The sequence below is a fragment of the Gavia stellata genome, chromosome 2 (genome assembly GCF_030936135.1).
Source record: "Gavia stellata isolate bGavSte3 chromosome 2, bGavSte3.hap2, whole genome shotgun sequence".
Taxonomy (NCBI): domain Eukaryota; kingdom Metazoa; phylum Chordata; class Aves; order Gaviiformes; family Gaviidae; genus Gavia; species Gavia stellata.
The window spans coordinates 64,160,605-64,175,806 of NC_082595.1; the positions used below are offsets into that span (position 1 = coordinate 64,160,605).

General features: G+C 41.9%; 1 protein-coding gene across 1 annotated transcript in view; it reads right to left on the bottom strand.

Moving 5' to 3' along the window:
• Nucleotides 1-507: 507 nt before the first annotated feature.
• The window catches only part of LIN28B (lin-28 homolog B), an 81,203-nt gene continuing 66,508 nt past the window's right edge, over nucleotides 508-15,202 (bottom strand). The window contains exon 4 of the mRNA XM_059835724.1: nucleotides 508-877. Coding sequence (XP_059691707.1) covers nucleotides 508-877 — 370 coding nt within the window. The remainder of the gene's footprint in view (nucleotides 878-15,202) is intronic.

Here is a 15,202-nt window from a genome sequence, read left to right on the forward strand (position 1 = left end):
TAGTACCATATGGCAGCTTTAAAATATGAAAGTATCCTTTGGTTCACAAGAGAAGTAACAGTCTTGATCTCAGTTCTGTGTGTGGTTTTTCAGGTTTGGTTCGTTTGGTTTGGTTTTCTGGTTTGTTTTTTTGAACACGTTTGGAAATAGTATCTAGGAATGCGTTCAGGAACATTTGTGGATACTATGCCTATTGCTTCACAGTAATGTCTTGTGGGAGCTGGAGAGTGGTCTGATGGAAAAAATAGATATTTATAGATAGATATGTACACATACACACAACGCGCGTGCACACTCATACACACACATACAGAAGTTAAAAAGTAATGCACCCTGCTCAAATGTATTTTGCTTGGAGTGATTTGTCTATTAAAAGAAAAAATTCACAGTTCCTCAACAGTAGTTAAAATTCCAGGTCAGCTACTGATAATGAAATTATTTCCCCTGTACTTGCATGAGGTAGACATCCCAAGAGGATAAAGAAAATGGAAAGTTATGACAAACGGTTTAAGTTTTTTTCCTTTTCTGAACAGAAGGCCCCTTTCTGCTCGGTTCTTCGGGAGATGCAGACAACTTACTCGACAAAGCCTCCTGTGGTGACCTGCCTGAGCGCTCCGAGATCTCCAACCTGCCCTCCTGAGAGTACGATGGAGACGAGTAGCCGTGCGTTCCTCCCCCTTCTCTCGGGAAAGCAGAAGTGGAAGGCTGCGGTTCAGCTTCGTGTCTTCCCTGAGAACTAGTGGGCTGCAGCAAGACAGTTTTATGGGGGCAGTTAGCCACCATGTGCATGATGCTCTGACAGTAATGGCACTTCTTTGGCTGCGGAGGTAGACTACATTCTTTAGCGTGGTGGTCGAGGCCACCACAGTTGTAGCATCTAAAAACAAAGAGAGACAGTTATCAAATGCAGCGTCAAGCAGTAAGATCTCCTACGTCAGGTGAGCTCAGCGTGAGCGTGCGCAAGGTCTGCTGGTGAAACCGCGGGGGCTTCTGCACCACTATTCCACAGCCGCAGGTTGAGGTACATTTGAGTTGTGCTTTTTAAGTCACCTGGAAGGTGCCCCTTTGTCGCACCGGTGCAAAAACCACCGTTGTGCTTGGGACCGGGAGCCTTTTACCGCGGACCCCAGCCTGCCGCCTCGGCTCTCCCACAGGGCCGTCGCCGGGGTGCGGCCGCCGCCGCCCGGGCAGGGCCCCGGCACTCGGCCCCACTAGAGGGCACCAGAGACTCAAGCATCCGCCGCCGCCAACGTCTCTGTTCACCCGGGTATTTAGAGCATTAAACGCCTGCGAGGACTAGTGTTTCAACGCCTGACAGGACGCCCATCGCAAAGCGGGGCGAGGAGAGGAGGCGAGGCAGTCCCCAGCGCCGGCCTCCTCACCCCGAGGCGGCTTCACCCCGAGGCGGCGTGCGCCTGTCGCTGGGTCGGGGCCGTAAAGAAACGTGCAGAGAGGAGATACTCAGCCTCAGACATAACCGTGTCCTAACGGACACGCTGCTCTCAGCCACAGAAACCCAAACGTGGAGGAGGGACACGGTGCCCTGTCACTAGCCAGGCTCTCGCCCAGGGCCTGGCACCTTGCCTCCTCCCCCGGCTCAGCCAAGGCACAGCGAGCAGGGCTGGGGGCCAAACTTCTACAGTGCTTATGCTGCAGAGGGTTCCTAATGGCATTTACGGTTTCTAGTCAAAAGAAAATAAATAAAGACCCAGCAAGAGTCGTAAAACAGGGTTTGTTTGTTTTCTCTCGAAATTCCCAAGCTGCCTGCAACTGGTGGTGACCGGGGGGTGCCACCTTCAACAGGACCCAGCTGCCCCGGAGCCGAGGGCCGCAGCGTGCCTCCGCCATGCCGGAGGGGGCAAGGCCTCCTCCCCACTTCTCACACATGGCTAAAACCCACAAATACTCTTCTGTTGACCTTGTTAGGCAGGGGAGTCCTGAAGAAATCTCCAGCAATTCCTTACTGAATCCTCTCGCTTTGTAACACGCGCCAGGAATGCCAGTCCTTGGATTACATTATTCTAACACATGATACAAAGAAATAATTATACGCCGTCGGCACGGTGACCCTACTCCGGTCATGTTCACCACTGGGCTTTCTATTTTGACTATTTTCTATGGTTTCTGTTTCTTTGTTTTATAAAACTTGCATTGAATGCATAGACAATATAGTATAATCTAACATGCTACTAGAGAGAACTAAACCAATAATTTTTTTTTTGCTTTCCCTTAACCATCAACTAATTTAAAAAACAGTTCCACAAATACTTAGGCCTGGTGGAGTCAGCTGAAGGATTAAAAAAGACTGTAACTATAACTAACCATACGTACAAAATAGTGCAACATGTTCTGGCTCGAGCCCACATCAAAAGATTTTAAATATTCAGATTCCTGGAAAGTAACAAGGTACTGTTTCAGCTAGCATTAGTGGTCACTACTAGTCTATACAAACCCAGTAAGTTTAGTCCACGCAAAGCTGTATGTACAGCTGGAGTCTCACCTACAGAATATACTTTACGTTCCAAAGTGATACGATTGATAAAACCTGCATAATTTTTAAATATATTTCAAAATGGCTGTTAACATGTGCAAATCCATTCCTAGAAACAATCCCTCAGCACCTCCCTCTTCACCTCTCTTCTTCACTATTAGCAAGATACTGACCGTATCTTTATTTTAACAGGCAAATGAAAAAACAGCATAAGTTGCCCATGGCATGCTGTCATGTCCTACAAGACTGACCTATAATTTAGAGAAGTTAAATGATGAATGGAACTTCATTATTCTTTCAGGAAACACTCTAATTAAATTGTCATATCTTCCCTAAAAAATAATAAGAAACAAGAAATCAAACCCATTATACAGAACTCTGCACTTCTATGACAACCGCAGTAACATATTTTAGGTGAACTGGTTCCATTTTTATGTCACCACTGCACAGAAGTTTCATGTGATTTTTCAGTAGAATTTGAAGACTATGCTTACACTAGTCTGTCTGCATATACTACAAAATAACCCATGAAGAGACATGCAATATAAAGCTTCCCTTGAATCAAGCAGAAAGTAACATGTGCAAGCCCCATTGTCATTTAGTATTGATTTCCCTAGCCAGGACATACTAAATATGTTGTAAAATACAAACATCCTGACTTAAGACCAAAACAACAAGCTTTTTCCCCGTATAATTAAAAAAACATTTATTAAACAATATCCATCTGACTACTTTTTCCCAAATCATTGCAGATATTTGCACATTAGTGACTCCCACTTAACAGTAGCATTCAATCTTCTTAACTAGCATTCAGCTATGTTTCCCTGACAAGCTTTCTAAACACCTTCTGGGTGAAATAATACGGAAGTAAAACTTGCAATTAGAAAAACAAAAGAACAGCAACAACAACTACCCTTAAGTGTTTTACTTTCCCCTCCTCCAAGTTATACATCTAAGAATTCACAAATGTGGTATTTATTATAATTTAGGTTATATTAAAGAATGATGTTTACTATTATCCTCTTCATCGGTTTCTAGCAGTGTACTTGTTCCTGGCCTAAGTATAGTATAATACAGTATAACATGGGAGTGTGCAGACATTCTGGAAATCGTGCATTTTATCTTAATTCAGAATACAGAATTTTATAGCTGTAAATGCATTTGCACTTGCTTCCTTCCCTTAGTATCACATGTGTTTAGAGTCATTTAAAAAAGAAAAAGGTTTGAAAATAGGTTAAAGGGCCTCAGTAGCAGGGTAGGTGGTAGCCACGGACAAATCAATTTAATCAGTCACTATGGTATGCACTATGCACTGTGTTATCCAATTCAGTGAACCATTTCACCTCACCAATTGACCAAGAACCTGCTGTCAGGGCCCCTGCTTCCACTCAAGAGGCTTCCGTCACCTTTTACATATATATTTATCAATACATCCTACTTGCAAAATATTGCAATTCCCTGTATTTATTCAAATACAAATCGCTGGTAAAATGTCACCATAAAAGAAAACTCTATCAGAAGCAGTTGTGATTAAACTATGATTTAGCTTTTCAGGAATGTTTTTTGTTACCAACCAACTCAAGCATCTGGCTAAAGTATCGCATTAGAATATGTATGTGCCAGCCGGGGTGTGCCTGGGCTTAAACTGGAGGGTGGTATTTATTCAGTTCTTTTAACTATTTATTCATTCCTTGTCAATCACTCTTACCAGGAGAACAGATCACACCCCGCTCTGAAATGCCTTCCCTCTCAAGGGATTTACACCAAAATGGAAATGGTCAGCCACCTCAGAGCTCACAAATGATACCACATGGCATCATCCATGCGCATTAAGATATGCTATTAACCTTTTTGTCCAAAACACTTCCAACTCTTTGCTCCTCTCTGCTGTATATACTTACGTTACAACATAATGAAACCTGATAGCATATGATATGTGCACACAAGCTTATACATCCACATCTCTATATACATAAAGATATAGAACAGTATACAAGCTGGCTCCTGCTAAGAAAATTAGCAAATTCTCATTTGAGTATGTTCTCAGAAACTCTAGATTAGTACAACCATGACAAGTATTTCTTCACTTCAGAAGCACCATGGAAATAATGTATGTTAGCTTAAACACAACATAAAAGTTTATATGTAAATTACATCATGAGATGAATAAACCACAAAAAGCCCTTAAAAGTGCAATTATAGTACAAGTAACCCTCACAAAGAAGCAACAGCAAGAAGGATTTGTTAAAATAAGACTGTCTTTCTCACAGTAGGCTCCCATGATTTACTAGGTAGCTTCAGGCTCAAAAAATAATGCAACAGAGTAAATAAAGAGATGGCAATTATCCTAACGGGGAATCCTTTCTTCATTTCAGTATTGACAGGAAGGTGAATCAGGGTGATTTTTTGATATTAAAAAAGATGAACATTTTAATAAAAGAACACCTTGAGGAACTTGTCTAGCATTGTATTTCAATATTCTCAAGAAAACAGTTACACTAATACCTACTAATGAAGAAAGAAAAGAGTATATAGCAAGGTTAAAAAACACTTCTAAATTCTCCTTCACTATGGATTTTTGATTGCACAGAACTATACATATTAAAGGAAACATGAACAAGCAAAAAGCTTACAGATTCCAACATAAACTATATTAATTGCAATAAGCTGATGACTGAAATTCATTAGAAGTACTAAATTTCACAACCAAATGCAAACGCAAAATAAAACTCCCTCTAGTCTTCAGCTTTTTTCTGTCCCAGCAGTCAACTGCTACTTAGGAAGCACACCCCAGCCCTATCCCTTTTAAAATGACAATACCCCTGCCTTGCAAATACTTTTGCCACAGTAACAGCTCAGCTGAGCTAAGCAGCAAGGAGAGTAAGCACAACCGCTTGCTTCTTCATGCTGCTTTATAATATGATTTAGATGATAATCCAATATATATGACAAGTAGAGAATCATTTGTGTGGCTCCACACTATTATCTGTGGAGAGAAAAAGCTTTAAAATTACCCTGATTACTGACTTTTTCTTGGGGGGGGGGGGGGGTGGAAGGGAGGGTTTAACATCTAACAGGGATAGATAGCAAAGGGAAGAAAGGGGGTATAGTCAGAGGAAGACTAAAATAATTCACCAGGATATTCCCTACACCAACTCCTCTTTTGTTTTTCCTTTTTGAATGCTATCAGACAACAAAAAACTGCATCTTGGCTAACAATGCTCCATCTAGCAATGTTAATGCTTTGAAAAATGCATGGTATTATAACAGCATGTACAATACACTGAATGCCAACTAAGCAGTTAAAGCATAAAGGAAATGTTTAAAATTGTACCTAAATGTCCTGTCTTTTTAATAATTACTTTCACAACATACCTACAGAAAAGCCAGTTCTTGCAGACAGGACATGCAGCAGATCGCTTGAGCTACCCTGTTCTGCTGTAAAGGGAGGTTAAGCTATCCATGTTCTAACAGAAATACAGATCTTAGACAAAACTAGGATGTTTTATTCTTCAAGGGCTTCAGTGACTTGTCTTGAAACAGGCTGTGGGGCAGTGCAAGGGGACGCTTCTTGCCGGTGGATGTGAACACTTAGAAAAGCTCGGGGAGGCATGTGCTCGCTCAGGCACCCACCTAGGACGAGTGAGAAACACCTCCAACACCTCCGCAGGACTGAAAGAGTCTTCCAGACTGCCAAGGATCTGCTAATTTCAAACTGTCTTTGAGATAAATACAAGTATATTTGAAAGGATTACTTAAATATTCCAGTAACCAAATCCTGGATATCAACTCTATCACAGCAGCACTCCAAAGACTGACAGGATCACAGGCAACTGCTGCTACACAGGCACCTCTCATATGTTACTGTATTATAAAAGAACTTAATACAGGTTTAATGTGAAAATCCTTCTTGCTGAGAAGCCTACACTTAAAAGTGAAAAAAGTCTTGAGTATTTTCTGAAACAGAGCATTACCCTTATGCCTTAAAACAGATAGCACATGCAGACCTCATCCTTTTACAGCAAGAAATGCTGAAACTAAATAGGAGGCTGCAGTCGCTGCAACTTAAAAAACAGGCGGCAACTGTTCCTAGAAAATACAGAAGTTCGATTGGCTGCCAGGGCAAGGAGCAGCAGGAGCAGGAGAAGCAGCAGCAGCGCGTGGCAGGGCAGGAGCGGGAGGCAGTGGGGACCCCCCTGCACCCCGAGCAGCGGCCAGAGCCTGCCAGCAGCCCTGCAGTAACCACGAGCTCCTCTGGCATTTCACTCCTTCCTCCGCTGCTTTTACTGGGGGATGCCCTCGGGGCATTGTTTTCGGGGATTTCTCCCCCTGCCTGCTCCCCGAACCTTTTAAGTAGCATTAAACCCCAGGAGAAATAAAGCCAGCCTGTATTTTTTAAAAAAACATGGGGCACAGGAGGGAGCCTTGCTGCGGTGCGTGGCTGCACTCCCTTGCTGCCGACTGTGCCCCACAGTTGCCCCAGTCCCTGCACCCAATGGGGAATTAACCTGCAGAAACGTGGCCCAGCTTTTTGTTTTTAAAGGATGAAAACCCACCAGTGAGTCAACAAGACATACACAAGATGCACTGAACGTATATGTTCTGCCTGTGCCCTCCGAGAGGGAAATTGCTGGAATGTTTCTGCTGACATGCACATTGCTGGGTTTTATGCCATTTTGTTTCTCAACCTTTAATTCTTAAGACGTAGCTGAATGCAGGAGAGAATACAAGTAACTTTGAAAACACTCTAATAAGGTATTAGTATTCAAAATACTGAATACTGAAATAATACTGAAAAAAAATCATTTAAGGTCAAGTGAAATTATCTTGTTTAATAAACCAGAGAATGGAGCATTTACCATCTTCATCACAGCATTTATGGTGTGTCCAGCAAGCAGGGTCACACTAAGGCAGAAAACTTCACTAGCACCCTCATTTATCAATCCATGAAAAAAAAAAATCAGTTTTGTTTTAAAACTGTCATATTGTTAGCCAAGTATGTTGGAAAACGGCATATTATCAATTCAGAAAGCAGCACATCGGGGCCACATTTAGATTTATGCTGATCCTGTGAGTATTTGCTACCCTGAACCCCTTGTTCACGCAAAACACTGCGCAGAGGTGACATGCTGGGAAAGTTAATTGCAGGCTGTTGTTCCTCAGTAAAATTCAGTTTGAAAATTTCCTGTGCTTTACTAGCTTTTGGAGATTAACAAAAATATCATTTTCTTAAAAAAAAAAAGATAACCGCCTAAAGAAATAAAGATGAAATAAAAACGCTCATTTATCTATTTCACCTCCAAATCCTACAACACATGATAATGTCTCAGAGATTGAAGACTTTCAATTTCGTGAGAAAAACAAGGTCCCTCCATTTCTTTAAGCTTGCCTTCTTTCATCTTACAGATAGCCCCAGCATGCTGACACAAACCCACTGTCTGCAAGGTTTCCAATAACACAGGGTCGAATATTGATGATGTTTACTCTTGTTACAAACAAATAAATAAAAATGCTCCATTGTAAACTCATGAGATCGACTAGTTTTCTGTGGTTAGTTCTATATCAATCTATATTCCCCAGTTTATCGCAGAAATAGTATCAATAGGTTACGGTCTTTTGTTGCTTGGGTTTCCCCTCCCCCTCACCCCCCAACAAAGAAGCTGACCAACAACGTGGGGCATTTGCCTGATAAATCAGGCCTGTCGGGATACAATTTAGCTTAAGTTCATGAGGAAATGAATTTGTTTAAAATCTGCTAATACGATTTTACTGGAAGGTGGATTTTTTTTTTTTTTTAGAATGAAGAACAACAATGAAACAGAAAGGTGGTTCAAAATGCACAAAATACCATCTTTTTCTGCACAAAAATGGAAAGGACTACACGGATGGCAGCTCTTAAAAAATAACCTCAACGATGTTGTTTCCATTCTTTCTTCTTTTCAATGAAACCTTATCTCTGCTATCCACTCAGCCCTCTTTCCAGGCAAGGAGGAAAATTATTTTTCACATAAAAATCCTTATGAAATGCATCCTCACAGAGGAATGCTTTGGATGTACTTTCATTTGTTACAACAAAAGGGTTTTCTTTATACTGAGAGTTAAGAATGCCTGAAATAACAATTTACAAAGTGAATTCTAAATAACATGAAAGATGGGTTTGCTCCAATAGTATCAATATAGTGTGGAAAGAATGTGTGTATTTTAATGGCTTTAACCCATCCAGATAACGCAGATACAAGATCAGTGACGGTTTAAGTTATGTTTTAAACAGTCGTGTATCACACATATCAAACATGAAATGTTATACTGTGAATTCAAATAAGTCTACTACTGTTAATCTTTTTGCATTATGAAACCACACACACAAATATTCTCAACCACCAATTTCCCTTGTAAGCCTTAATTTCTGTGGGAATAATTTAAAAAAAAGAAAAAAGGGATTTTACATTAAAACAGTTCTGTGTGCAGTACTTTTAAGAACAGTAAGTATTTTCCATAGTTCATGTTGGTGGAAAGGCTGCCATACAGGTTTGCTCTGGGTATCACTGCAGAGTGTACCCACATTTGCAACCTATTGCCAAATTTAGCTGGGGTGCAGCGCTGGGCAGGTGTGTGGTTGGCCAAAACTCACTAGACCTTGGCTGGCTGTGTCTGAAACCACCTCCAGCATGGGTGCTGTTTACAAAAGCATAGTTCAGTAACACCAGAAGTCTTCACAGAGGTGGCTTGAGCCTCCTGGCCACGTGGATAAGGATGCACGCTGCATAAAAGCAGCTCAACTCTTTCTGGGTCAGTGAGGTGCTCTTCATGAGCAAAGAGGCATGCCTGACCTTCTCTGCCTCTCAGCAGAGCCGGTTCCAGGGTTTCCACATCCACTGATCAGCTAATTCACAGATGAGATAAAAGGCTAGTAGTAGGTAACTGGGAATTAGTTGTTAAAAATTGCCATTACCCTTTCGTTCCTTATTTTATCACTAACATTAGCAGCAAATAGAAGTAACATCAACTCCTCACAACAGCAGGAAACAGCAAATAGCATTCTGGCAGTAGGTTGGAGCACTGAAGCAAGCAGTGGTAGAGGAAGAAGAGGAAGAGGAAGGCTGCTCTGGAAGTTCATAACCTATTCTTCTTCCCCAAATACCAGTTTAGAGGCGTATGACTTTAGGCATCCCTTATAAATTGGTAGCATGCACAAAGTTTCAGAAATATCTGGCGACAGGAGTACAGACTGAGTTAGATCCTAGCCTTCAAACGGATTCTCCTATTACATTCACTGAATTAGATGACTTGCATGAATATAGGCTTCACAAGTGTTAAGGATTGCAGGATTTGACCACCAACTCACATCATCATTTAATTCTTCAGAAATAAAGGGATGGTTACTGTCTGACACACTCACTACGAGGATGCCATGCCAGCTATCTCTATAGGGGTTCCTTCCAGAGCTCATGGAATTGACAGAGTAAGTCGTGTCACATGAAATACATGTAGGACTTCCTTTCCCAACTGTGTAACAGAGGGCCAAACATTATGGTTGGTTTTCCTTGAAATAGCACCTATAAGTTCATGTGTTCAATACCTGCAAGAAGAATTAAGCCATTCAGATGCTCTATAGCCACATTTTACTGGTAAGAGAAATCTGTATCACTCTGAAGCACTGACTGAGAAAGAAAGCAGTTTCTAATTCACTTTTCCAAACTTGCTGCCTAAACTGAACTAGCTCCATATATTGACATTATTACTAAATGGTTCAGCATTTTCTAACACATTTTTAAGAGACTTTCAACATCTTAAAGAAAAAGTTAATTTTGAAACTTTTCACATAAAAATGCAGAAGCAACAGTAAAGCATGAAAAGAGGATTTTGGGTACAACAGGATCAAGCCTCATACATTAAAGCTTTTAATTCCCACCTGTTGTCCCACACTGCCTGATCCCTAAGAATTAAAAGTGAAATAATGCCATTTTCTATTATTCCACCTTATCTCACCACCAGATTCATCTTCGTTGTTAATTCTCTTCATATTCGTGTACATAAAAATAAAAAACCACATTTGTGCACATAAAAACAGCATTGTTAATTGAAAATTTGGTGTTTCCTTTTTCTTAGTTTGGCCTCAGGATGGCAAATCTCATGCACAGGTTTGAGTTTAACACTTCTTTCTCTGAATTCTGTTACTTCTGTGTACAGTTAAAAATAATGAAACATAACCAAAAGCATTTCACTATATGTGGTAAACGAGATCATTTTATCCCTCTTGGTTGTGATTACGTAGATTAAGTGATTTCACTCCAGTAAAATGATTACAATGAGGTTAATGACACTTTTTTAAAAGATTGCATCTTCCCAGAAATAGAGCAACTTAATGGTCTTAATTCTGCTCTCAGTCACATGGGTTGTAAATCCTGAGCAATTTTGATGACTTCACTAAGCTTATTCTCCATGAACTTTAATAGTGTAACTGAGAAAATAATTTCTCACTGTGTATGAATACCGAAAAGTCACATGGCAGTAGCCAAGGCTGGTTGCAGAGGTCAGGCTGATACAAGCAGCGAGGCAATGCAGGCTGAAGGCCTTCAGTTCCACCTGTAAATCTGTGTTTGCTGGTTGATGTAACACTTGAAAGCATAACACAGCATAAATCACAAAGTTGAAAAAAGGAAACCAAAGAATTATAGCCAAGGTAGAGGAGTGATGTGTTTGATTCTTCTGCCCATTTATGCTCAGCCTTTCAGGTTAAGAAAGAATGAACGACTTCAAAAGTAAGGATGTTTATAGGCTAAGGATCAATTTTCCTGGCATGACTGATTAACTCTACATTAGGAGATTTAGATAAAACAGGAACCCTAGACTTAAATAAAATGTTTGAAAGCAAAGAACAATTCAGATAAGGGCACCCCAGTCGTGATCAATGCAAGGGGACAGCAGATTACAAGTTGGACACTGAGTGCACTGGACAAAGAAAAATGCAATGGATATGCTCACCGAGCACAGCACAACCAGCTATCTGCAGTTTTGATCAGAAATTCATACCCAAGCCACAACTTCAATTACAGAAGCCCTGAATTTACAATTTTGAAAGAAGTCACAAACCAGAAGAGTGATTAATGCCAGCATCATGTCTGTGCCTTAACAATTCATCTATACTCTAAACCAAAAAACCTTCCAGTTATCCAGTAGCACTCACTACGCAAGGCAAGAAAACCGTATGTTAAGACTGGAAGCGCACAGAGGCAGAAGGGGCAACACATTTTTAATGCAAGCCCTGAAGTTGCTAGTGATGAATCAGACCTCTGGTTGGGGTGGAAGAAGGCACATATGTCTCTGCAGCCACTTACGCTAAGTGTGCACAGGCTAGAAACCTACTGAATTTCTGTAGGGGGAACGGCTACAAGTTCTTCCATTTTGGAGGCCAAATCCCGACTTCTAGCAAAACAAAGGATTACTCAGTTATGCTGGTAGTCTGTCAGCTCTCCTCCGATCCCAGGCTCTGGGGGCAGGTTAGAAGACATGGAAGGATGACTGGGACATACTGCAGTGACTAGGAATGGAAAATATAACATGCTGAATCCATAAGAATCCATCGGATTTCATTAGCCCTGATTGAAAGCCAGTTTCTTCCTGTTTTAGTGATTACTGGCCATACCGCTATCAGGTTATAAAGACAACTCTTAATTATTCATTGAGCAGTTACAGTATTCCACTGATAGATCTTCTGCAGGAAAAAATTGAGAGTATCCTTCTCCCACAAGACCTTAAAATATTGCAGCTGAACCAGCTGGGACAGTGGATTTGAACTCACAGCTGGACAGAGAACTGGATCTATTTTTTTTCCATTCTGGATAAATGTCCATTGCTTGGTACAGGGAGCAGCGAGTTTGCTGGCAGGCAGAGCGAGGGAGCCCAGCTGCTCCGCACCAGGCTGGAGCAGGACCCCTACGCCACAGTCAGTGTTCTCCATTTGTGTGAACGATTCCTCCTCACAGCTACTCCTGAGGGGTGGCATACGGATGCCACAACTCTCAGTCTGTGCAATAACAAATTGTATCAGCTGTCAGTGTACAGGTATCTGTATCTGTATTACTGCACCATTGTAAAAACTGCAACACCAGTCTTTGGAGCTGCTGTAGGCTTGGTAGCTGAACTCTTCACCCTGTACTGCCCAGAGCCTCCATTGCTGCCTGCCCTCTTCAGGCACAGTCTCCCCCTGCACCTCGTGGTGCTGCTTCCAGCACTGGGTGTAATCCTCCTGGAAATGCTCAGTGACCCCTGCTTCCCAGAGAGTGAAGATGAGAAACCCCTGTCTCTTACCTACAGTCTACTAATCCTTCTTCAAAAGGCTGAACGACGACCATCTGGAGATCACAGCAACATCCTGACGGAGGGAAGACTTGCATCCAGACATGTCTTTCACACTGAGCAAGGTATGTGGTGAACCCTCGGGGACCTTTTGTGGAAGGTTAAAGTGTGCTCACTGGCTTGGGCCATAAAGGTGAAGGGGAGGACTCAGGAGCCAACCTGGTAATTTTGTGGGGCTCAGCTGTAAGCTAGAGCACTGAGCTGTTGGCCGTCCAGTAGAAAACCCAACTGATACAAGACACAGACAGCAAATAAATTCATGTTTCGAGGCTCTTGGCAGCACCCAAACATTAAATCTAGGAACCCAGCACCTTTTGTGTGGTTTAAAACAGTAATACCTGAACAGTTTTAGCCATAGAAGACAAGGGACCAGACCTCTAAAAGTCCGACACTTCCTACACTATTCCTGGATACTTCCAGGAACAAACGAATTGTTTATTAAACGAGCCTCACTCTTGAAAACCTGGAAGACCAGAAAGCCTTGCTCCTAAATCAAGATCCCTTTGGTCCACCTCCTTACAAACCTTCTAATTCTACATACCCAAAATACCTGGAAATGCCCAATTCCAAATAACCACAGAGTGGAGGGAGACTGTGTCCCCCACCCAGGACTCTGGACTCAAGCATAGCCCACAACCGTCCCTCATGAAAAGTCGCATCCTTCCCAGGCTCAGAAGCTGGCGAAGGCAAGTGTGGCATCACCTTCTTTCTCTGTCACAGGCAGCTGTGTGACTCTGTCATGTATAATCAAATGTTTACATGTATTTAAATGTCGAAGTACCACTGACTTCAGAGGCAAGACCCTCATAGCTTTGAGGATCTGAGTCTGTGCCCCTTGGGATTATATCTGGTAAAGCAAGGAAAAAAAAAGTTATGGTACAACAGAGTACAACCATACAGTGATCAGGCCACAAATTAAATGGCATTCATTGAACTAGAGCAGGAATTAAGCACGTCCTGGACAATGCATAAAATACCTGATTTTGAAATTGTCGTCTTTATTATGGCTATTTCACCACTGTCCCAACTATTGGGATGAAAAGTCATAGACAAGTTGTGAAGTAATTTCACTTCTGTCTACAACCCAAACATTACATGGAAAATGAGGGCTATCAAGAGCTTAATTGGACTTCATACAAGTGCAGAAAAGCCCTCCACACGTCTTTTTCATTCCCTATTGGCAGGAAGCACAAAAATCAGAATCAGATGCGGAAAACACACGCTTTCTGCACGGCGCAGAAGCCCGAACCAGAATGTCTTCAACAAACTACTGTACTTAGCTTTCATCCCAGTTTCCCGCAAAGCTTTGCACAGCGAGTGCCACCGCTGCTTGCTGTCTTGGCAGCACCAGCGACAGCTCCTGGGGTGCCTTGTTTCCACACTCCGTACTGTGAAACATGCCAGCAACAGCATGCTGTGCCAGGCAGGACACAGGGAACTGCCAGGGATCCTGCTCGACTGCTGCAACCCATCCAGAACCATAAGCAGTGACCAGGACTCCAGCTCAACCACTTTGCATTTCATTCATAGCTTTTCTTTGGTAATGTGAAAATAAATTAGAAGACAATCATCCAGTAAACAGCCCCCTTTTCAAGAAGAATACTTCCGAAGACATATGATCTGCTTGCAAAAACAACTGAGGGTGATCCGTGCAGTAACTAAAACTGCTAGCCAATTCTCAACAGCAAAAGTTTTCAGCTAATTCATCTACTTTTTTCAGTTTGTAGTGTTTGTTTAGCTTGGTCCACATCACACCTCCAGTTTTGAGGCAAAATCACAAACCATTGCATTGGCACAACTGCGGGTGTGATAAACACTGGCAGGATGTGGGAGGGAGTAGATTAATCAGTGAGATTCCCATTGTCCTCAAATGCTCTTGCCAGAGGAACTGCAATGTGGAACTGCACCCTGTGTCTGGGACTTAGCCCTGGTCACAGCACATGCACGGCCTTTACACAAATCTATACTGCATTTCTGCCTGGGTTCATGAATATGTCAATCATAGTATTTCATTTATCTGATCTGCACCAGTAGGAGTGTGTATGTGAAGGATGAATGAAAGAATCATGCATTGGAAGTCCAGGCACAAGATGCAGATGTTGAACTTAGTTTTGTAAACAGGGTGGCTGTGGCTGAATTCTCTTTCAGTTAGAGACCATAAGCTGGAAAAGAACTTGACAAAAAAGTAGCCAAGCTGGCTGCAAAGTGTGCTTTGAGTTAAATACATGCTAAATGCATATTTTCCCTCCTCTAAGTAAGTATGTTTTCACACGATTCTTTGACATATTCCCCATAAAATCAACCATCCCTATTTCAGGTTAACTAATCCTTTTTTTTCCTGAACTCTCCCTC